The 25360-nt window shown below is 35.3% G+C and overlaps 3 protein-coding genes and 2 pseudogenes across 6 annotated transcripts; 2 read left to right on the top strand and 3 right to left on the bottom strand.

Annotated features, from left to right (window-relative positions):
* Positions 1 to 408: 408 nt before the first annotated feature.
* Positions 409 to 5006, bottom strand: LOC140816276 (uncharacterized). 4 transcript variants are annotated; one of them, XM_073175416.1, is made up of 6 exons: positions 4929 to 5006; positions 3208 to 3528; positions 2226 to 2709; positions 1503 to 1801; positions 919 to 1281; positions 409 to 648 (listed from the first exon to the last, which is right to left on the bottom strand). In XM_073175416.1, the coding sequence occupies exons 2-5, from the start codon at positions 3508 to 3510 to the stop codon at positions 940 to 942; spliced, it is 1428 nt and encodes a 475-aa protein (XP_073031517.1). In that variant the 5' UTR covers positions 3511 to 3528; positions 4929 to 5006; the 3' UTR covers positions 409 to 648; positions 919 to 939. The 4 variants fall into 4 exon arrangements, with proteins under 4 accessions (XP_073031517.1, XP_073031518.1, XP_073031516.1 ...); XM_073175417.1 differs by lacking the exon at positions 409 to 648 and adding an exon at positions 655 to 826; XM_073175415.1 differs by lacking the exon at positions 409 to 648 and having other exon boundaries at positions 806 to 1281.
* A 997-nt stretch (positions 5007 to 6003) lies between these two features.
* Positions 6004 to 10348, bottom strand: LOC140816941 (putative glucuronosyltransferase PGSIP8). Its single transcript, XM_073176450.1, has 5 exons — positions 9841 to 10348; positions 7504 to 7762; positions 7060 to 7261; positions 6763 to 6910; positions 6004 to 6636 (listed from the first exon to the last, which is right to left on the bottom strand). Exons 1-5 carry the CDS (start codon positions 10095 to 10097, stop codon positions 6096 to 6098), a joined length of 1407 nt encoding a protein of 468 aa, XP_073032551.1. The 5' UTR covers positions 10098 to 10348; the 3' UTR covers positions 6004 to 6095.
* A 2757-nt stretch (positions 10349 to 13105) lies between these two features.
* Positions 13106 to 16119, bottom strand: LOC140817308 (ammonium transporter 2 member 4-like; annotated as a pseudogene).
* A 2119-nt stretch (positions 16120 to 18238) lies between these two features.
* On the top strand, positions 18239 to 21725 carry LOC140816168 (FAM10 family protein At4g22670). Its single transcript, XM_073175246.1, has 11 exons — positions 18239 to 18485; positions 18601 to 18652; positions 19025 to 19183; positions 19275 to 19362; positions 19455 to 19535; positions 19690 to 19754; positions 20047 to 20187; positions 20398 to 20514; positions 20583 to 20783; positions 20969 to 21026; positions 21444 to 21725. Exons 1-11 carry the CDS (start codon positions 18376 to 18378, stop codon positions 21539 to 21541), a joined length of 1170 nt encoding a protein of 389 aa, XP_073031347.1. The 5' UTR covers positions 18239 to 18375; the 3' UTR covers positions 21542 to 21725.
* A 165-nt stretch (positions 21726 to 21890) lies between these two features.
* LOC140816166 (flavonoid 3'-monooxygenase-like) lies at positions 21891 to 24783 on the top strand (annotated as a pseudogene).
* Positions 24784 to 25360: the final 577 nt, after the last annotated feature.

Here is a 25360-nt window from a genome sequence, read left to right as displayed (position 1 = left end):
AACCAACGTAGAGTATTTTCCATTTCGATATGTACGAACAAATAAACCAACCTTTTTTTAATCAAAGGCGTTTTCTTTACTCAACAAAAATCCTCTATGGATAAAATAAGGTTTTTTTAATAAACTTATAAACAAAAATGTAAAAGCAGAAATTATGATATTAAAATTTCGGCATCTCAAAAGAAAAAAAAAAACTCGCTCATTCAAATATGAAAAAGCAACTTAAAAAAAGCTGAAAACCCACTAGTAAAAATCCATCATAAATCTAAAGGATACCATCTTTATATGTTCGAAAAAAAAGAAGAAAAAACCTTCCGGAGTCGCACATAGAAGCAAAGAGCAAACAAGAAACACCATGAAACGAAAGAAAATAATAACCCAAGCATCGCCATCATCAAGCTAAGCATCGCCATCATCGCTGCCAATGACGTTCGATTTCTTTGAATCGAAGCATGTCAATATTAAAACGTCAAAAGTCACAGGCCACAAAGAAGAGACCTCTCTATAATGAACTCTTGCACAAATGAGAAGCATAGGTAACAGTTTCACATCAGCAAACTTAACTCAAGTCTTCCGGAGCTGAGAACATGCATGATAGACATACTTACCTATAATGTAGGCTCCCTACGCATACTTGTAGTGAAGATCCTGAAAATTTTAAGTGATATTTTAGACGACAGTGCATCGAAGTAGAATAATATATAAACCACGTTTACAAATTTTGTCTCCCACTCTAAAGAATGGAAAAGTCCTTGTATATATATATACTCATTTGTACGGTACAGGACTCCTGTATTTCACTAGGGGATACCGGCCCGACTCATATCTGTCAAAAAAGTGTTCTCGGGTAAATAAATCCTAAATCTTGCAAGAATGGTTGCAAACATTGGTAGACTGACTAAGGATAAGACAACTCACCAACAATTTTAATCAACCAATTTAGTATCGATTATAGGCTTTCCCAAAATCATCGCGCCTGTGACGCTGAACTTCAACATATGTGTCAGGAGGTCTAGAAGAAGGATAACTTTCCACAGCGCTTTGGTACCTGCCCCTAGAATCCACTGGTACACTTGGTCCAGCATGATGAAGATTACCAGTTGAATTATCAAAATCTTGAAAGCTTGGGTAACCACCAAACCCAGAAACTGGAACGCGGTGGTGTGCTTGTTGCTGTCTCCTTTGACCTTCAAGTTGAATAAACTCTTCCCACAATTTTGCATGTGTATCCTTGAGCACAGCCACATTTGTTATGTAACTCTCCCTGATTTCCCTAACAGCCTTAAATTGAAAGAAAACCAAATAACGGTTCAATAGCAGAAATATTTTTGCAGCCCGAACGGAATAGCACATAGAACTTGATGGCATCCAGATATTTTCCATATAAAACACTATGAAACTCCAACTGATTCTTATAAGTTGAAATTGATGTTTTATTCAACATGTTCAAGTAAACAACAAATTGGATGATTGCAACACACATGCATAAATGCATAACAAACCTCACGATGCCTGTAATTTTCCTCATCTTCTTCTTTGTCGCGGAGTCTAGCGAGATCCATTGCCTCCCTTTTGTATTTCAATTCTATTTCTTCCAATGTTCGAGGAAAAGAAGAGTGGTCAACTTTATGACTCAATTTCAAGTTAGCTTCACCTTTGTCAAGATTCCATCCATCGGTCTTGTAGCCACCTCTGTGTTGATTATGACCATCAAATGAATTATAGGTGTTTCCAATGAAAGAAAGGCGTGCAGGAGACTTTGAACGGCTAGCTCGAACTCTACCTCCATCATTACCAGAAGCTTCACCAAAGGAAGACTGTATTAAGCACTTCATTCAAGTTCTCTAACAATGTTGGCAGCTTTATCATGACACACTATCTTAAATTCTCTTAGTGAATCCATCTGAAGCAAAATGAGACTTGATTGCTTTCAATAAAAAAATTTCATTTGGAGAGTCCATCCTTTCATTTCAGAACCACCACGAATGTTATTTCAGAATCGAACAGAAGGCTTCAGCGTAAAACTTACCTCTTGCTGCAAAAACGGATGAGCAACTGGAAGTATTAATGGAAGAAGTACAACAAATGGGACAACATATAAATCCTTTGCTAACAGTTAACTATAAGTTAGAATACTATTAGTTGAGCCTCTCTCAGATGGGAACTCAGATCTAAAGAACTATGGCCTGATATAGTGCATCTGGCAGATTAATTTGTATTTTTACCTTGGGGAGAGCCACTCGACAATTTCAGCAAATCTTCACGAACACGGTCTTCCACAAATTTTTCCGGCCTTCCATACTTGTTTGGGTTATGTGCTGAATTATGAGGGCTGTGATGAGACTTTTGGGAATCAGTTCTTCCTAATCGAGACGTAGCAGGACTTCTACGTTCAGGTGACCTGGACCAGGAAATAGGGGAACCAGAGGAAACTTTGTGCTCAGCCTCCTCTGGGAATTTATGAATACCCTTAGATTTTCCCTCTTCTTTAATTTTATGAACTGCGTCGACACCTTTTTTCAAGATTAGCCTATCCTTGCCGCTAACAATGATAAATTTTTCTTCTATTTTGATTTTACAACCAATATCCTTCTCAATTTTATTCACCGCCTTTTCAGAGAATAATGCTTTGACATGAGGATCTCTTGCAGGAACCCTTTCAAAGAAATCTTGAGAGTTGCGATGAGCTCCAAGCGTAGATGGGCAGCCCTAAAAACAGCATAATTTACCAAGCATCATAAAATCACAAAACAAGGCAATCTTTCCACAAAAGCATGCATTGCCATGGACTACTATGCAAAATTGGCGAAATAATTCACTTGATAAGTAAAATAAATTATGGTTGGAGAACATCCATATAGAAAGTCAAATTAGGATGAACGAAGAGAGTAAATTTAGGTTAAGAAAATGCCCACATCCCTACACCATCATGTTTAAATTAAAAAATATATATATTAAACATCAGATGTCGTTGCACAACCTTGACTCTTTAATAACTGAAAAACAAAATCAGGCACCACTGCTAACCTTCTCAAGTTGAAAAAAATACCACCTAAAAATCATGTACAGTGATATTAAATGCTATAGACTATGGTATCCTTAAGGGTGTGGAGAAAAGGAGAGCTTCCAAATTCCAATTCATCCTTGCACCAAGTATAGGTATGTAAAAATAAAATTTAGAAAAACAAAACAAAGGGGTAAAAAGACCTGCGTGAAGTGGCCTGATTCACCACATATTTTACAGATCATTTCTTCCTCTTTTCTTTTCTTCCAGTTCTTTTCAGTAGCTTTAGATTTAGCCTCCCAAACCTTTGCTTCTCGACTAGTAAAATCTGTTGGGACGGCATTTGGGTCACGGGCTCCCTCTTCTTCATCCGAACCCACACGAGATCGTTTGTTTGTTGTTGTATTGTCTGGTGCATTGTTTGCATTAGATCCCGGAGGACCAGTATATGCTCTGTATATTTCACTAAAGTCGTCGTCCACATCTACGTCTTCTCTACTGGTCATCTCAGATTGGTAAAATAACTGCTTCAACCAAAAGAAGCATAATCAGGTGAGCTAAATTGCCATTTGGCATACACCAAAATTATGTACTCTCCCTAACGCAAGACGTCAAACTAAATAACTACACAAATTTCACAACATGGTCACAGTTGTCCCATAACTCATATTTAGATAAACCTCCAGGCATACGTTAAAAAAATACAATCAAAATATCTTATTTCCAACAGATTGATGAGATTTAGTTAAGAAAAGAAGGGATATATTAAAAAAATCAATCAAAATATCTTATTTCCAACAGATTGATGAGATTTAGGTAAGAAAAGAAGGATACTGTGGTGTACAACCAAGGTTACAGCACTTGGAAGCTTGAACAAGTTTTGATCCACTGAATTACAAGTTTGCAACCAACAGAACTTGGAAACTACAACAGGTGATAATTATATTCTCTACCAGTTCAAAACTACAAGGGCTTACTCCACTGGAAGAAAAATTACACAAGAAAAAGGATGCATAAGCCTGTAATACAACTTCTAAATACTAATACTCTTGAGAATGAGAGAGCAGATTATTATACACCAACGCCATCATCCTTTGCAAAACAATGCAATAAAAAATGATTTATAATCATAATCATTTTCTTGTGCATCGTGCTTGCACTGTTTAAAGCAGGAAATTCACTTCCGACAGCTATAATTTGGGGTGTGGTGCTTAATCAAAAATTATTCTCAGGTACAGCAATTTCACCATAGAAATCCAGCAGGACACGAACAGAGTTAACTTGAGATGGCTTTCACATATCTTTAAAGCTATCAATATCCTCAATACATATTTTCCGTAAATTTCATCAACTTTGTTCAGACCGAGCAGATATCAAAGAATGCAGGAGAACTCTAGGTTCCATCGTTCTGATGTGCATCGGGTACAGCATGATCTTGGAAGAGTGTGGGAATAATATGGATCAGACCGAAAGGCCAATAAACAGTTGGGACATCTGGCCAAAAATTACCTAGCCTTATATCCATATTATACTTGCTTTTATAAAGGAGCAGACACTGTAAGACCACCAAGATGCATCCTTTAAAAGAATCATGCCACGAGAAAAATCAATTAACAAAGTATGACTATCCCAGTTCTCCCCCAGCCAGAACCATAAGCCTACATATTTAGAACCCACAAAAAAAGAATAAAAGCAAGAACAAAATACCAAATTCTCAAAATGAGAAGTTAAACTAGTTGCCCCATAAATATAAATACGGTGATGGTCTGCTGGATAAGAATGAAGTGCAGAAATCTGAGCACCACTTTTGCATGTAGGATTGACGAACTAAAATTTCCAATGCTTGTTTCGTATTTGAACAGAAAAAATCAGAATGATAGAAAGAAAGGAGAAGAAGAAGAAGAAGAAGAAGAAGGGTTTGTACCTGAAGAGCGATAGAGTAGAGTGTGAAGAAGATGACCAGCGGCTAGGGCTTGCCCCCTCTTTTTTCATTTATTTGTTTTAAAAAATTTAAAATTTGATTTCTATTTATTTAATTAATATTCTTTTATAAAATTTTATTTTATTTATTTGTTTACTTTCTCTTCATTTTAAGATATATGTGACTTTTTAAAATGTTTCACTAAATTTATTTAAAACATTTTAAAATCTTTTACATTTTATAAATTATTTTATAAATTTATAAGATGAGAGATTTTATTTTATATATATATATATATATATATATATATATATATATATATGTGTGAAAATAGTTTTACAATTTGAGTATTTTAAATTTATATTTCAAAAAAATAATGTTAAAAAAATATTTATTAATTTTTAATGTGTGTAAATAAAATATTGATTACAAATATTAATATATTTGTTTTTTATATCTTAATAAAAGATAGAACAAAATCATATTTAAAATTGATTAAAAAAAAGTGATAAAGTGGAGATTCGAGAAGTAATGATAAAATATGGATTTAAGAAGATATATAAAAATATTTGGATAAATAAAATATAAAATAAGATCTATTTTTAAAAAAATACGAAGTATCTCATTTTTTTAAAAAACAAAACAATAAGTTGTTTTTTAAAATCTTACAAGCTTTGTCAAACGTTCACTAAATGAATGTGTTACTTTACAACACACTCCAACAGATTTTAGACTAATCACGTAAGGAGATTGTTCTCCCAACCGAAATACACGATCGATCAGTTTTTACAACTTTGTGTAACCATAGAGAGACGATCTTCCCAAACGAAATTACGTTGTGATGTAAGAACATGTTAAGATGGGCAATGATCAACTAGTATCGGATCATATTTCGAGGCTGATGTCGGCTCAACATAGCAATTTGGGTAAGAATCGAAGTTGCAGGAGCGCGAGCAGGGTTTCATAAAATAAAAACAAGAAAATATCGTTTTTGGGAGATTTTCTTGGTTCATAAAAATTTTATTTAACATTGACCTATTGTGTGTTTTTTCGATACATTTTTTCTTAGAATATAACATTATCGATCTGGGTCAAGTAATAGTTGCGCACAGCTAGTCCAAGAATTAGATTTCTTATACAAATACATATAACCAAGTGGTCTGTCATTCCTTAATACAACTTATTGAACCCCAAAGGCGAAGCATTTTCGCCGAATCTGGGCAAGAAAGCTTCCCTTTCTAGTGAAACATGAAGGGATGACACAATTTTAACCAACGATACCCAAAGAAAAGGCGAGCTACAAAACGCGTATCCGAAAACAGCCAGAGCCCTTGAAACACCATTGTTATACCAAGGATATGCCATCACTAAAAGGGCCCCAATGATCCCAAGCCATGGCATGAGTACGTGTAGCAACGGCAGAAGAAAGGCGTTGATAGCCATAAAAGAAAGCGAAAACGCCCCAAGCAAGTAGAGGCCCCAGCCTATGACTGGATGAACTGTGTGAGGTACGAAGAAGAATGGAACTATGTAGGCAGCAAGAATGGACCATAGAGCAATCAGTTTGAAGCCAGTCTGTACAAGGAAAACACTCTTTTCTTCTCTCCGGTAACATAATTTCGATAAATTGGGGCGAGCTATACGCGCCACTGCCATGACTCCCAAGTAAAATATAGCTTGGATGAACACGATAGGCATTTCTGCATCGTAGCTGTTGGGAATAGCATATATACCACAAAACAAGCATCAGAGGGCGCGTTTGATCATGACACGGAAAAACAAGTGGAACAAGAGCAAGATGGTTTTGCAAATGGTTTATGAGAGAGCTTTATTTTACCCAAGAGTTTGAAGCCGTTGTTCATGCCATTGAATGCCCAAGGGGAGAACAGGCCATGACCACCAATACCAGGGTTTTAACCATGGAGCTCCCGGGAATGTGATGACACTGTTCGGCCCACAAGGCACGCTCCAATGAAGTTTGAGATCTGGAACCGGATAAATGAGTAAACATGTCACTGAGTAATTATTTGACCCTGATTGACCATATGCAAATTACTGTGCAAATGCGATCTGTTAAAGCAAAAAAATTATGTATGATTTTTCGAAACCACGGGTTCTAAGAATATTTACTCACAATAATAAGAGGCATCCATTTGGTAGCCTAGAGGAAGTCGGTAGGTTCCATCGAGGGTTGTGGCATTTGAAGGAGGGTGAAACATCGGTCGATCAAGTAAATCTGGGAAGTAGCTTCCAATGAATCCTTGGTCAGCGCCATCAGTGTTACTTCTGCCGATCTCCAACTCATGAATCATATCGTTGAAAAGCTCTAAAGATGGCTGCAAATTTCGACCATTTTAGTGATGGGATTTCTGTGAAGTGAACACATTTCACCTCAAAATTTCTGCTCTATAATATTGATTAGATGTTTCCCATGTATCAACAGGATAACATATTTAAAAAAGTTAGTGTCTTCCTCGAGCTCTCCAAGACTAGGGGCTAAACAAATCCATTACGTAGCCTCATAATTAACAAATTGACAACTCTATCTTCATACATGGTGTTGATGAAAGGGTTATACCTGCAACACAAAGAGACCGGTGTGAAAGATGCAGGGATTGATGAAAACAGCACAAAACTGCCCGCATTGAAAGAGTTCATCGGTTTTTTGAAGGAAGAGATTGTCGGCATCAAGCATGACCACACGCTCATACTCGACTAGCTTCCACACATACAGCTTGTTCAGTGTCTTTGTGAATCTCCAACCCGAATTCGGATCTTTTACATATGGATTCTTAACATTTTCCACTTTCATCACCTTCGCGCCATCCTCCTCTTCTCTGAAAAGCAACATACCAACGTTTATTTCCTTGGAGCTATTTGTTTATAAATTTGCACTTTTCTTGTTTTGCTTTTAATACTATCAAGAAACATCTGAATGCATAGAGTAAGGATTTTGAGACGCCTCATAGCGAATTATTCATGAGCATGGAAATTTATGTTACACAATCACTTATGATGAAGGTAATCAAATACATCTTTCTCCGTCACCAAACGAACAACATAAATAAATAAATAATTATGGACCTAAAGTTGTTATAGTCCAGGAAAAATTAACTAATGTCAACCTCAACAAGTACAAAATTGCCTGTTATTAAAAGATACATACAAGGGCCAAGTATTTGTTTAGAATAATAAGATAATTACTTAAAATTGCTTGAAAAATTGGAGAAATAAAAAATAAAATTATTAAATCCTTCATTTGCTGGCAAAGAAATGATATACCCACTTGACAGAGAACTTGACGTCCTCTCCTTTCTAGGGTAATTTAAATAATATATACAAGTAATGATCTACGAGTAATTTAATAGTGAAATAATTTTCTAGGGTGGAGGAGTTTCTTGGAATAGATGGCATTATGTTTAAAAGAACGTGGATCCATAAAACTACTTCCAATCAAAGCCACAGATTCAAATCTTGTAATAGTAACTGCTACTGAAATTATCAGCTTCTTCTATGGATTTGACTCGATTTCGAATTCGTCGAAACGACCTCAAATTTTGATAAATTCTTGAAACAACTATAGAATTATAACATCGATTAGTTCGATCATCTTAACCAATATGCTCCCTCCGACTCCAATATTCCCTCTAGTCTAGCAAAACATGTCATCATACACGGATATTTTTTGGATAGATTACAATATTGTTGATCTGAGACCAAGTCCTTGATAATCCCAACTAATCTTCGGACCTGTCACATATATTTTTTAATAATTTTTGGCAGGACTTGGTAATCTTGGCTATAATCTTGGCTATGCCTGGACAAAAAATTAATCAAATGTATGGCTTTGTTAGTAAACCACAGGTCAAAAACACCTGTATGACGTGAGAACCCACAATCACGCGGGTTAAGATATGTTTTTTCATATGACGTGAGAACCTACAATCACTAACTTTCAACATGGTAATCCATAGCATTAACGCAGTAGCATGCAGCAATATGCTATTTTATTAACATATTAGACTTCTTGTTTAAACAAAGTAATTAAAGTTTAAATTGCTTAATAAAACATAATAACATAATTCTTACAAAATCATGGATTGATTAATTTGAATAGAAATAAAACATTTCTTAATGAAAAATTGAGAGGCACAGAGAAACGAGAGAGGTTGGGATAAGAATATGAAATTGAAGAAAAAGTCAAAAGTTCTTAAAAAAAAACAGGCAAAAACTTGTGTGAGACGGTCTCACGAGTCGTATTCGTGAGACTAATCTCTTATTTGGGTCACCCATTAAAAAATATTACTTTTTATCTAAGAGTATTATTTTTTATTGTAAATATGGGTAGGGTTGATCCGTCTCACAGATTATGATTCGTGAGACGGTCACGAGACTCACTCAGAAAAACAATGAAGGGACGATACTTTGACCATCTGATTTGCCAACTGTCATGACAATTGTCAATCCCCGTTGGAAATATAAGTATTAACTTAAACAAAAGCATCAATCTTTTTTATTTTTTTTTACCTAAAGATATATAAAATATTATGAAGCTTATAAAATTTCCTAATATATTTTTTAAAAAACTCAATATTTTCTCCAACATCGGAAATACAACCAAACAAAATAGCTCCTTTTCACGAGACAAAGGGTAAAACAAGGGGAAAAGCCTGCGTTTCCCCAAATATGAATTTCGAAAAAAAAAACTCACCGCTTCAAGATTTATACAAAACATTTTTTTACCCACATCCCCATTTCTCATGAATCCGCATTGATCCAAATTAATTTGAATAGAGTTCTATTCACAGGGCTCTGACAGTAGATTGTGGTAAAGGGGAATCGATATATTGTAATAAAGTTAGTTTTCTGAAACATTACAACAATGAGGGTGGGGGGAGGGGGTGGATATACTTACAGAGCTTGAATCCAAAGGGATGGAACATCCATGGAGGCAATAACGACAAGATCAGCATCGACCTGAAGCTTTGCGAGAGACCTCAGCATCACACGCGTGGCTATGTAGAACTCGTAATCCCTCGGAGTCCCCATATACATCATTGTGGCATACGCATTCTTCTGTGTTCTCTTCGTCTTCCCTTTGCACAATAATAGCAAGAAACCCAAACTCAAAGCCAAACTCAAGAATGCACCTCTTCTTCTCCTCTCTCCCATCTTTTATTATTTACTTTTTCGATCTATAAAACTAATTTATGTGCACAAAAAACTTATGGGTTTTCTTGAATAACAGTAGAAAAAAAAAAGTAAATTGGCCACGGATAAATCTGATCAAATTTGAAACCCAAGTGTGTGCATTCTTTTTATCTGTGTGTATTGAACGAGGAAAGGAAATGAAATTGTGTAGTTTTGTGTGTACATCGGCCGTTAAACGTATTATAGCATGAGATGATATATAATAGAATAACATTGTGTATATACATGCGCGTCAGGGAAGCTGAAAGGGATGGCCAATTCCAAAGCTAGCATGTGAACAGCTGTGATTTCTTGGATGAAATGAAGTGTTAACTCCGAAAGTTAGTCCTAAGTTAAATTTAAATCTCAATTTTAATATCGTATCAAAATTAAGGTCTATTTTTATATATTAGCTTGTCCTAGGACCATTAGGGATGACAATAGGCTGGAGCGGGGACGGGTTTGTCATCCCCATGTTCATCAACATCCCCGAATTCCATCCTCATCCTATCCTCGCCCCCATCCTCGCTTTTTCGGCGAAACTTCGAGGATCAACTTCTCATCTTCGTCCCCATCTCTATTTCAAAAATATTAATATGACAAGACGACGACTGATTCGAAAATTTTCTCAAACCAAAATTTATTATTATGTATTATTATTATAGATAATATCAAAATTAATATCAATATTAATTTTAATAATATTTTAATATTTTAAAAAAACAATATTATTATTATAATATTAATACTAATATTACTATTATTTTATTATTGATATTATTTTCGATGCGGGTTCGGAGACTTCGGAGATGTGGATAATAATCATATACCCGCCCGAACTACATCGGGGATTTAAAAAATCCCCGAACCCAAACCCAAAACCGAAAAAATCGAGGATCCTCATCCTCGTTTCGGGTTTTCCCCGTGGGGCTCCAAACCCATAAGGAAAGTTGTCATCTCTAGTGACCACCTGTTCACGCTCCAAAAGTTCGTTCATCGACGTGAGAGATGTGTTAGATGTCTTATATAGGTTGAATTAAATTATTGAGAATTGTATATATAGACTTAAATATCCATCTTCTATTGAACAAACTTTTGGAGTTGAGTTAAGTTTAAATCTCACAATCTTAACAAATAAAAAAAACTATGAGAAGAGCTTGACTCTGGTGAAGTTAAATTTTAGATTTTATGAAATCAAAATCTTATTAGAAAAATCAAAGTTACTTACTACTTCTTGTCATTATTATAATTTAAATAGAGTGAGTCTCATGTGAGACCATCTCACGGGTCATAATTCGTGATATGTGACAACCCTACCCATATTCACAATAAAAAATTTATTATAATACTCTTAGCATAAAAAGTAATATTTTTTCATGGGTGACCCAAATAAAAGATCCGTATCACAAATACGATTTGTAAGACAAACTCACATAAGTTTTTACCATATAAATATTGTGTAATAACACAAATAGAAGTATCTTTTTTAAGTACATTATTATAATATAAATATTGAGGTTAGTTATCCAAGCGAAGCTTGGTGGGGTATGAAATTCTTAGTCGAGGTTTACTAAGTCCACATGTTTTCAAGCTGGACTTGTTATCGTTTACCACGTAAAAATGTCAGGTCAGGTGAGTTATCCAAATTCGAAGCAAATAAAATATGTCGATTCGGAGAATACAATTTCTGATATTGGTCCACCAAAAAAAAATTATTGATGACAAAAAATGACACGTGATAAATACTTCTTTTGAATGATTGCCAGTTGAGGAGCATTGATAGATGTACTATACATAAATGTGACACAAATTCACCGATTCATCGAAAATCGTGTCCTTTTAAATTAGAAAATAATTTAAGTTTAAAGTAATTTAAAGAACTGATTTATGTTTTAAAACACAATTAAAAAGATAGTTTAGCCTTGTCTTTTAAATGATTAATATACAAGAACCGTTTGTATTTTTTTTAAAAAAAATTATTAACTTTTTTTAAAACATAAATTATAAGTGTGATTTGGGAATGCTTTGTGTTCCTCCCATTTTTTATATAACTCAAATAGTTTTAAAACTATACACTAAATCAGGAAAAATCACATTTTTGTTTTTACAATTTGCAACTTTTTTTCTTTTTAACATGTTGAATAATTCACAGGTTTTAGTCCGATAATTTTCATTTTCTTCAATTTTAGTCTTAATATCACTAGAATGTTGATGTATCGTCACCAACGTCAGATACCACATATTATTTTCATATATCACATCATTATTTTCTAGCGCAACATCCAAAATTTAGTAAACAAAACTAAAAAAAGTGTGAATTTGTGAAATAAAACCGTGATTTATCCGACATAACCAAAATTAACAAACATACAAAGTACATGACTAAAAATATAATTTTTCATGTCAAATCACCCAACTTAAAAACAATTATTTTATCTCAACTTATTTATTATTAAAATATGATGTGTTTTGTCAATGTGGCACCATTTATTTCCAGTTTTACTTTTGCATAATATCTATTATTTGACTTTAATGATAAGACTTATAGTAATGTTCACATTCTCTCTATTTTCTTCCCATTTTTCTCAAACTTTTCCATAATTTATATCAAACTTGCATGTTTTTCCTCTCTTGTAGTTTTTAAAAATATTTATTTTTTCAAAGAATTAAATTACGTGAGAACATGAATAGTTACTAGTAAATATTAATCACTCTATACAAAAAAGGGCCCAATTAAATTCACGTTTTACTTAGTTTAAATCATTTGAAACGTCATTCTCATTCTTTATTTATTTCATCATTGTATCAAAATATATCTTTCAGATTCCCTTAGGCGAGTAACTCGATCAAATTCTTATATATTTCATCGATGGTGGAATCAGAAATATGACTTTGTCCGAGCTTAAATTCTAAACTCTATAATCTTTTAATATTTTAAATTGATCTACCCGAACTAATATAATATTATTCCAAAATTTACATATAATTTTTTAAAAAAAATTGGACCACCAGGCATATGGCTCCGCCGCTGTATACCATACACTTTGCAATTCATGACTAACAATACTTCTTGACATGATTGAGGAGTACTCATCAATATCATACACGGAATTGAGCTTTGGACTCTCAAATCTATCTCCATCAGTCCACAATGCATATGCTTGCAGCCATGCACCATATTATCACCTATTTGCAATATTTTCTCACTAAGCCTGAGTGGAACGAACAACTTGACGAACAGACAAATTGAGGCTCGTGACAACAATATTTAGACACGCTACGAAAAGGATTCCGACCAGCTGAACCCCCATTTGCCTGATCCCAGCTCGAGCTCGACCCATGAAGGGCATATGGGAGGCCGATGTACTTATAATCCCAGTCGGGAACCATGTAGAAGGGTCGGCTGAGCTTAGGTATGGCCAGGATGCCGGTGAGAATTCCACCTAGAGCTCCAGCCACCGCGTGGGTGTGAAAGATTGCAAAAGTGTCGTCTACGTATCTTAATAGCCTTATTTTGTTGCGGAGAATCGTCAATGTGTACCATGATACGCTTCCTGATATTAGGCCCATCAAGATTGCTGCCCAACATTGGACAACTAGCTACTACGACACTGCAGCAATAAAATAACTACTGTAACACTTTTAATTAGATGAGGTTACAAATATTTAATAATGACACTTGTAAAAAATTAATAATGTATCAAATAAAAAAAACATATTAGATTAGTTATTCTGACATTTTTAATTGATGTCATTTTATATATCGAGAAAAACAATTATTTTTCTCACATCGTAAAAAATCATTAAAAAACTAAAAATTGTCACTATAAATAAACATGGGAATCACTATGTGAAAAATGACATTTTACTTCGCCAGGCGTTACTTCGGCAAAAATAAATTACGAAGTAATATATTACCAATAACTTCATTAATAACACAAGCGAAGTAAAATAATATATTTTACTTCGGATGTTTAAAAACACGGGCTTCACTGTATTTTTTTTATATATTTTACTTCGGCATATCAATTTTGATGAAGTAAAAAATAATGAAAATACGGCTTAACGAAGTAAAAAGATTAAAACATGCGACGGGTATTTTAAACCGTCGCCAAATTTAAAATCGGCGACGGTTTAATTTAACCCGTCGCTGCTTTTAGCGACGGTCAAATAAAAACCGTCGCATATTTAAAACTAGCGACTGTTTTTGAGAAACTGTCGCTATATATATTTAGCGACGGTTGTTATTTGACCGTCGCTAAAAGTAGCGACAGGTAAAAGTCAACCGTCGCCGATTTAAAATTTGGCGACGGTTAACAGAACACTGTCGCCATTTTCAAAAAAATTCCACCCCGCATATATTTCCCTCCATTTTAACCGTCGCCGATTTAAAATGTTGCGACGGTTTTTACTAAAACCGTTTGCTAGTTTCAAAAAAATCAATCCCGCCTATTTTTCCCTCTATTTTCTTCACCACTCTCTATAAATACATACAAATTCTCTCCAATTTTTCACTTCACTTCACAACACTTAAAATTTTTTCTCACTTACATAATTTTACAACTTCACACACTTAAAATTTTATCACTTACACGACTTTACCACTTTACAATACTTAAAATTTTTATCTCTTACAGATTGTACCAAATCATAACACAGATTTATCAATTTTTTTATATTTTACCGCACCAATTCATAACACAGATTTGTTAATTTTTTTTTTTTATTTTACCTAACATATAGCGACGGAACTCATTTGAGCCCCGTCGCTAAAGTAGCGACGGTTTGTTATATAAATTCTGTCGCACACTAGCGACGGTATTTAACATGACTTCCGTCGCAATATAGCGACGGTGTGAATTCCGTCGCAAAATAGCGACGGTTTTTAACATGAATTCCGTCGCTAAATAATAATTAAGAGGAAGTTATATAATTTACTACTTCATTATTCATTATAATCGATGAAATAAAACACATTTATTACTTCGACACCGGTCCAATTCTGGACCGATTTTCCTCCCAAAACCGGCCAAAAGACTTCGGTATTTTCAATACTACAACTTCGGGTATTATGTGAAGTAAAAAGTACATCTATTACTTCACGTCCATATACTTCGGCACTTAAGTACCCTATTACTTCAGATATTATCTGAAGTAAAAAGTGATTTTTGGCATAGTGAATATTTGGATTGAATAAATATTGGAGAAGGGAAAATAATTGTTTCCATCCATATAAAAAATAACATCAATTAAAAATGTCAGGATAACTAATCGAATATATTTTTTTATATTGTTCCAGTGATCGTGCCATTCACAACTCCAAGAGCGGAACATTTGCCGGTGATGCAAATGTCGAGCAATAACCATGTCAGCAATAACCATCTCAGTTTGATGCCGTTTTACACGTATTTAGGAGTTGGATTTCTCTAACACCTTGTCGGGCGAGCACATCGCATATAGGTTGTCCAATGCGGCTTATCGGTAATTAACATGGTTTGTAAATTAGTGCGTTAGTACGAAGATCTAACCCAACACACATCGAAAGATCGTGACCCCGGTTCCATAGTCTGATAAAAAAATCGAGATATAAAGTTAATGAATCTTACCCAGTAAGCAGCGGTGAAGCCAGCAACACCAGATGAAAGATGGATAACGAGCCCTCCGGCGAAAGCAATCATTCCCATCTTAGCTAACCACCCATTCGAATTCCATACACTAACGCCCCCACCGTGTACGAAAACGTATGCCAAAGAGGCACAAATATCATCCACGCCACAAAGTTCATCCTCCCCAGCAAACCGGCGTGATCGGGAAGTACCCAAGAAAAGCTGGCCCAGAAGGAAATCTACTTCCATCGCCACAGCAGGTTTCCCCCAGAAACCTACCAGTTACCGAAAGACATGCGGTATCCCCACCCAACCCAGCATATTAAGGTTGCTGCGAATGCGTAGAATGCCATTAAGGATGAATTGACAGCCCATTTCTTCTTCACCATCCCGCCGTATCACCAGTACGGGGTGGTTCTTTCATTACGCGACTATATATAACTTTCATAATGCAGATGCCATGGACTACATGCGGGGTGGTTCTATTGTGACGGCAAGAGGATGATGCCTCGACGTTAAGGAATCAAATTTTTATTTGTTAACCTTTGAAAAGATTCAAAGTTTGTTGTTGTAAGTTTTATTGAGTTATTGTCTCTTCGGTTTAATTATTCTATGTGATATATTCTAACCCCCACTTCCGCCGACAATCAACTCATATATATAAAATCAAACAGTGTAACATTGACTCATACATCAATCAGTTGTATAATCAAGCACTCGTAAATTTATCAAAAATATAGTTTGAGGTGACAATATATATAATACAAATATTTTAAATCGCGTAATACTATCACGCAATACATTGAGTCGTTCTTCTAGCATATCAATTAAAGAGAATAAGCTCATACTAAAGTTTGAAAAACATTGTAATTTTATCCAAGATTTTTTTCACATAAAAAATTTCTAGAATATTTAAAACATTTTTCACCCATTTTATGGCATAGGACTACAATTTAGATGGAGAAAGCGAGGGTGAAGGGATGCAGGCATGTGGCATATTGTACGCATTTTATGTCCTTTACAATAAGAATGAGTGCGAGACACCAATGTCGGCCGGCTAACTTGATTTAGTCACTTCTTCATATAATTCTTCGGTTCTTATTCCTTTTACATATATAATATAATTGGTGGACATGAATAAAGTCCATGTTATTCTCTTATTTGTTGTCCAATTGTTCATTGAATTAAGAAGAATTTGATTGTGATATTTGAAGCTTAGAAAAGTACTAAAAGTCGGAAACCTTCTTTATTGAGGTCATTGTTCAGTTTGTATGATGTACCCCCAAACACATGCTTTACTAATATATTAAATGAGTTTTTTTCCCCGACAAACCTCCCTCTTGATATTTTTTGTCGTAAAAATTAAATAGACATTTTATATTTTAATTTTTTGTAAAATTGTACAATCACCCCTTGCATCAGCCGGAAATATGTGGATCTGAAGTATTTTGATCGATCAAAATAATCAACGAGTAAAACGAATCGAAAGGAAATTAAATTTTCTAGAAGTCGTATCACAAGGCTGCTAAACTAGTTTAAACATTATCTATGCTGAATAAATAATGCAAGATCGAGTTGAATAACATATATACAACAACTGACAAGATCATGAACTCTTTGAGAAAGAGTTTGAGCTGGACTTACATCTATTTCATGAACATTTTCCAACGTGTTGATGAGAATAATACAATTTTTAAAATAATTAATAATATTATTAAATTTCAATAAATATTACCCTAAATCTGAAAATTAATTGTGAATTTAATCTGAAAATTATTGTCTTTATTATAATTAAAATTTATTAATGTATAATAATCAACTTGGTTTGTGAATGTATCAACGAAATAAGATTACATTTATAGTGCTCCTACTTTAACTAAATATAATGCAAATATATTTTAAAAAATGGAAAAACTAATAAATATATAGAAGAGAAAAAGAAATGGCAAAAACTTGTGTGAGACGGTCTCACGGGTCGTATTTGTGAGACGGATCTCTTATTTGGATCACCCATGAAAAAGTATTACTTTTTATACTAAGAGTATTACTTTTTATTGTGAATATGAGTAGGGTTGACCCGTCTCACGGATTATGACCCGTGAGACGGTCTCACATGAGACTCACTCAAAAGAAATTCCCAAGAATCTAGTTTGAAAACAGTTTTAAGAGTTTTAGAATTTGTTTTCTCAAAAAAGAAAAAAATACATAAAACATATATGAGAGTGTTTGACCAATGTTTATAGGTTTGATCCTCTTATCATTATTTTCTCGAAGAGTTTGTCGTACATAATTTGTCTGTAAAGCTATTTGAATAACGTGATTTATTAGTTATTGTGTTAATTCAAAATTTATTCATTATGCATCAAATTGTAACAACGATTTATTTGACTGATATAATTTATAAGTTATTTTATTAACTTAAAATTTACTAAATACGTATCGAATAATAACTACGAGAAAATAAGTACACAACACACATCACACTTACTGTGACTAGGATTCCGAAAACTTATCTACAGAAGCTACTAGAATGTTTCAGAAAACAAGGGGCGACGCAAATAATAAAATTAGATCAATCAACTGAAGCCCTTTGTTTCAACTTTGCAAAACCCTACTGTTCTCCGAATCGAGACCGAGAGTGCAATTAATCTGCGATGGACGCATCGAAGATCAATCAGCTGAAGCAATTTGTTGAACTGTGCAAATCCACGCCCTCCGTCCTCGCGGATCCTTCCCTCTCGTTCTTTCGGGATTACATCGAGAGGTAGTGATTTATCTGGTTATTTATATGGAATATGGCTGAAAATGTTCATCTCAAGTAAACTAGTCGGTTTTTTTTCCTTTTTTATCGTAACAGTCTCTTTTGAGTTATTTTGCAGTCTCGGAGGTAAGGTTCCTCTGTCGGGGTACGATGCTGAGAATGATAAGGCGGTATGTTTTTTTTTTAAATCTAGTTAAATTTTCTTTTCTCAATACGGTATTTTATATTTTAATTTTTTCTGATTTGATCACGATTTTCGAATGTATATTTGTACTGCCAAAACTTCACTGCCCTGAAATGAAAGAGGTCAATAGAAGCGTAATTATGGGGTAATTTTAGTCCTCAAGCGTGGGGGTATTGAGTTTTTTTACATTCTCTATATTCTCCACTTTTGTGAAGGAATCACAGCTTTGACATGGTTATCAGCCAAAGGTTTTGTAACTAGGATAAAAGGTTTTATCATCATACAAAAAAGCCAGTTGATACTTCATTTGGTTCTTGTTTTGTGATATGATGTACTTTGTTGTTGTGTATGAGTAAAGAAGTCCCATGTGATGGATGAGAGCGATGAGGACATGGATAACGTTGAGGATGAGCCTCAACTTCAGAAGGATGAAGAAGAAGAGCCTGCAATAGTTGAGTCTGATGTGGATCTCGACGAAAGTGATGTTGTGGAGCCTGATAATGAGCCACCGCAGAAGGTTTTGAAAACTTAACTTTTAAAATTTTGTTTGTATTGAGCTTGTGATATTTTCCAGATGTGATACAAGTTTTCGGGTAATGGACTTGTAGATGGGAGATGCCTCTGTTGAGGTAACTGAAGAAAATCGTGATGCTGCTCAGGAGGCTAAAATGCAAGCTATGGAAGCAATTTCAGAAGGTGTTAACACGTTCTATGAAAATCTGTGAAATAATCACTGTTTCTGTAGCAATCCTGCATAATGTGTTAAAATTGGTTTGAAATCTGATCAGGTAAGCTCGAGGAAGCGATTGAGCATCTTACCACAGCTATACTGCTTAATCCTATGTCCGCAATTATGTATGCAACTCGAGGTAAACCCCATATTATCTTCTCTCTCTCTCTCTCTCTCTCTCTTTTATTGGTATATAATTAATTGAGTTGATATCTTATACCGTAAATGTTTGTTGCTACACTTTTCTGCTTTTTTTAATCCTTACATGAGTGAATTTGATGGCCAACTTTCAGCTAGTGTATACATCAAAATGAAGAAACCAAATGCTGCTATTCGGGATGCTACTGCAGCTCTGGAGGTTGTCCTTTTTTTAAACTTTTTTGGTGGCACAAGTGATTCTTATTGGCTCTTTGATAACATGATGGCATGTAATTTAGTTGGACTGTTTTTTTCTCCTGCACGGAAATCACTCGGGGGTGTCTGCGCTCCTTGAATCTCTTGAACTTTTGGTTCTTCTCTTTGCTTTATGTTGTTATTGGTGTGCGATACATTTTTTATTGATCTGTCATTCTGTTGGATATTCTCCTGCTGCTGTACTGATTTATGTACGAGGACGAAGGAATTAACAGAAGCCTTCATGTCTATGACAGATCAATCCTGATTCTGCTAAAGGGTACAAATCACGTGGCATAGCCCTAGCAATGCTCGGGAAATGGCAAGAGGCTGCTAAGGATCTGCACTTGGCATCAAAGTTAGACTATGATGAGGAAATCAGTGCTGTACTTAAGAAGGTTTGTATCTGCAAATTTGTGTGTGTGCGTTTTGTGTGCAAGAGAGAGATGAATGCTCATTGCATGTTTAATTCCCATTTTCGGTCAAATCTGCCTGAAAACAAATTAGACAGGCAAAATCATGACCAAACATGCGTGTCAGAAAAAAAACGCATTGACAAACAATATGAGTTCTCTCATCTATGATGAATATGTTTTTTTGGACAATAGGTTGAGCCCAATGCACATAAGATCGAGGATCATCGGAGGAAATACGACAGGCTGCACAAAGAACGAGAAGACAGGAAGGCTGACCGTGAGCGACAACGCCGCCGTGCTGAAGCTCAGGTGAACCATCCTATTGCATGTCCTTTCTTTTATCCATATAACTAATTTTCAGCTTCGCTTTTGTTTAGGCTGCATATGAAAAGGTTAAGAAGCAAGAGCAATCATCAAGTAGAAGACCTGGCGGCATGCCCGGTGGGTTCCCTGGCGGCATGCCTGGTGGCTTCCCTGGGGGCATGCCTGGCGGCTTCCCTGGCGGCATGCCCGGTGGCTTTCCTGGGAGCGCACCTGGTGGTATGCCTGGGAATTTTGACTTCAGCAAAATCTTGAATGTAAGTGATAACTCTTCGCTTATGTATATTGTTCAGACTTGAGAAACTCATCTTATTTTTGTTTATAACCTCATTTGCCTTGTCGAGGAATGATCACAGAGGCTCAAGCAACCTCAACTTTTTTCTTGTGTGTGGGAGATTGCTGTAGTTTATTTCTCATCTTTTGATTTGATTTGCTTATACAGGATCCTGAAATGATGGCAGCATTCAAAGATCCTGAAGTCATGGCGGCACTCCAAGATGGTACGTTTTTATGCCTTTGTTGAATGCATGCCGCTCTTAATGGCAATGTGGTCTGTGGATTATTGCCTTTCAAATAAGAAATTTTTAAAAATGAGCTTTGTTTGATCAAGATTTTGTATACGACATTGTTATTTGGTTACGGTTCTTCGTGCATGTTGCAATGTAGTTTTGTTTTATATTTTCTAAGAAAAAAATGAATAAGGTCATTTTTCTCAAACTAACACTGTTTGCCGAAAAGAAAATCCAAAATCACGTTTGCCTGCTGCCATCAGACGGTCTGTGCTGTTTTGTTAACACTTGCAAATAGAGTACTCAAATATAGATGTTTGCCCCCGGCATGGTGTATAATGTTAAGAATTAGTGACATTATTCGTTTCACATATTTGCTAATTTGTTATCCATCTGGTTGTTTTGCAGTGATGAAAAACCCTGCTAACTTGGCTAAACATCAAGCTAACCCGAAGGTCGCTCCAATTATCACAAAAATGATGAGTAAATTTGCTGGACCTAATTAAAGTTAATGCTCGCAGCTCATATATTTCCCCTTCCTCTTTTTTCTTTTTTCTTTTTTCTTTTTTTCCTTGTGTCGAGGAAACATGCCCTGTGCTTTGAGAGTCTAACCATGATCGCTCTATCTCTTATGTATTTGTCATTCCTGGTTTTCGTATTAAGGTAAAATGTTCAGTCTTTAAATTTGAATTATTCGCTCATACAAGGCCTCGCTTGTACGTTCATCATCCTCGCTCCGAGTAAGATGGTTAAACCTCTACTCAGTAGCCAAGGAGTTGGAACTCTTTTACTTTATTGAACTTGACCTTACATAACCATTTAAAAGAGTTTCTATCCGGTTTTCATCTATTATATCACCCCCACCCAAAAAAAGGGATTGCGATATTGTTTTTGTTATTATCGTTAATAGCTTTATTTTGCTAGTTTTTTTTTTCGGTAACTTAAATCTTACTTCTTGATACGGGAGGTTGCCTATATGGTGTCCTGTGAACAAAATACCAGATATGATGGAATATGTTGAGGGGAAAGATGGAGATTAAATGGAAAATATATGTTTATGGTGTTTGTATAGACGACAAAAAATGGTTTTAAATTATTTTTTCCATATGAATTAATGTTTTTTAGATGACAAGTTGCGCCTTTTCTTTCTTTTTCAAGCCTTGACTAATTGGAAATGGTTGAAACTTCAGCTTTATTATCTACATTTGTTTAAACGTTTTCTTTTATTACCAGATAGACGAACCAACATACAATATTTATATGGGATTCCTATCTGGGTTTAGTGGCAAATATCAGAATTTTTTACTAACTTTGGTCTTTCCTAGTGTTGCAGCACTTGCATGTATTTACATATAGATGCTATGGAAAGAAACGAGAATGTTATTAGATTTGGACGATGGTGACCATATCGATCCTTCTCAAACTACTACCCAGGATAGATGTAGTTGCATCGGATATTAAAAAACAGTATAATAACTATCTTTTTATATATACTTGTATGTCTATGTCCGATGTGTCAAGTGTTATTTTATATAATAGTTGTTAAAATTAAAATGTTAATTTTATCAACCTTTTGGCTACAACACACATGACAAATTGACAATAATAGAAGCCCGTGGCATCCAACGTAGAAGATACTTTCAGACCATATCATTCGGCCGTCCGTGTATACAATTTGTCAGTTTATATCCATGGCTACGGTTTACATCTAAAAATACTGATTTTTTCTAATATGAAGCATATATTTCAGTACAGGCATAAATTTAAATTTCGTTTCACTTCTCCCACTCAATCGATCCCATGAATCCAACACTTCTGCTCAACTAAAATTCTCGAGACACACACATGGCTATCATGTATGTTATCATAATCCTTACGCTAATATGGTATTCGTGGTTTCTATTCAAATATTTCATAAGATCTCAATATCCAATGCCTCCTGGACCTAGAGGCTTGCCTATTGTAGGCAACCTTCCGTTTCTTGACCCCGAACTCCACTCATATTTTATGAGCCTTGCTCGAATCTACGGTCCAATCTTGTCCCTGAATCTCGGCACCAAGAAAGCTGTAGTGATAAGCTCACCCGCTATGGCGCGAGAAGTACTGAAGGAACACGATGTTACATTTGCCAATCGGGACATCCCATCCGTGAACACAGCAATGGAATACAGTGGACATGACATAGTTTTCACCCCCTACGGGCCGGAGTGGAGGATGCTGAGGAAGGTTTGCGTTCGAGACATGCTTGGCAATGCAACCCTTGATGCATTCTATTCTTATAGAAGGCATGAAGTTCGAAGCACAATCAAATACATCAACAGCTTATCGGGATCTCCTGTTAACGTAGGGGAGCAGATGTTCTTGAATATGCTCAATGTTGTGACAAATATGTTGTGGGGTGGTACTGTGAAATGTAATGAAAGGGCTAGCATCGGGGCAGAGTTCAGGCAAGTGGTTTCAGAGATTACGGAGTTGTTGGGGAAGCCGAACGTGTCGGATTTCTTCCCGGGTCTTGCGTGGTTAGATCTTCAAGGAATGAAGAAGAAAATGAAGAAGGTAACATTGAAACTTGAAAGAATATTTGATGAATTAATTGAACAGAGGGTGAAACTGAGTAGGTCTAATGGTGGGGAGATGAAAAGGGATTTCTTGCAAGTATTGATGCAGCTCAAAGATGAGGGAAAGGACTCTGAAACGAGCAAGACTCCTTTTACCATGCTTCATATCAAAGCCTTGCTAATGGTACGTACGCTAGCTCGAATGTTACTTGTGTATTTTCATTTTACTTTTGTAAAAAGAATTACACTTATTCCTTTTTAAAAATTTATTTTTGACTCTCTGAAGAGGTCAAGTCAAAGTAAAATTAAATGTATCAATTGACATATTAATACGTATTTGATAAGTTAACACACCCACAGCTAATCTCCATATCCAATATCATGTTCACGTGCTGAGATTTTTAGAGTTTTTGAGGGTACATTATGAAGAGATATGACTGGGAAATTATGTTAATGGGACAAATATTTTTAACAGGATATGGTGGTAGGGGGAACGGACACAACCTCTAGCACAGTGGAGTTTGCCTTAGCCGAAATGATGAACAACCCACTGATCATGATCAAAGCACAACAAGAACTTGATTCAGTTGTGGGAAAAAACAGCATGGTCGAAGAATCGCACATCGACAAATTACCCTACCTCCAAGCCGTAATGAAAGAGATCCTTCGCCTTCATCCAGTTCTTCCTCTCATGGTGCCGCATTGTCCTAGCAAGCCATGCATTGTAGGAGGCTACACCGTTCCAAAAGGGGCACGTGTATTCGTGAACGTGTGGGCGATTACAAAGGGATGCTTCCATATGGGAAAGGCCAAATGAGTTCGTACCCGAGAGGTTTCTTAATGGTAAAGGAGATTATAGCGGGAATGATTTTAGTTACATACCGTTTGGTTCGGGACGAAGGATTTGTGCTGGTATCCCTATGGCAGAGAGAGTCGTGGCATTCTCGCTGGCGTCGCTTGTACATAGTTTCAACTGGAAGTTGGCCGAGGGAGATAGTTTAGACCTTACTGAGAAGTTTGGAATTGTGTTAAAGAAGAGGGTGCCTCTCATTGCCATCCCCACACCGCGTTTATTGGTTGCTGCAGTTTATGAGTAACTTTGTACAATTTCATCAGTTCCTTTTAATTTGTAATTCAATGTGATGAATGAGATACTATTTCTAATAAAGAAGTTTGTTGTTACCTTTGAAGGTTATTGGATTGCTAAATTTTATGGGGTATCTCCGTTGTTTTAGTTTACAAGATATATGCTTCTGATATAAACTTTCTGCAGTTTAAAGAGGGCCATATCGGAAAACTGTTTAGAAAAAAAATTTCAAGATCTTCTCAAGCTGCCACCGCTGTTTATCTTGTCCAATCATGCTTACTGTTAATCAGAGTGTGCAGCAATTGTTATTCATTGTGTACATACTATATCGACTTTCAATAAAAGGTCCAAAGGCAACTGAACAAGAATTTGTACCTCGCAGGTCACTATTAAGTTATAAACTCAAAAAAAAAAAAAAAAAATAGCATGTCAAAGTATTTATTTATTGGGTAGTGTAAGTTTCTTTAATATATGTCATTTTTTTGTCAGTTTAATATTTTAAAATGATATATTTGAAACATTACGTCTTCTATAGCTCATTTTAGACGAATTTCACTCCGCTTCCATTGTTTTAGTTTTTTTCTAAGACGTCTTTTCTGCTACACTGTCTCTCAACAAAAGCATCAATGTTAAGTTACAAACTTAAAAAGATCATTATCTTGAAAAAAAAACTTGTCTAT

This window comes from Primulina eburnea, chromosome 16, assembly GCF_022965805.1.
Source record: "Primulina eburnea isolate SZY01 chromosome 16, ASM2296580v1, whole genome shotgun sequence".
NCBI classification, from domain to species: Eukaryota; Viridiplantae; Streptophyta; class Magnoliopsida; order Lamiales; family Gesneriaceae; genus Primulina; species Primulina eburnea.
This window is presented reverse-complemented; position numbering and strand designations above follow the sequence as displayed.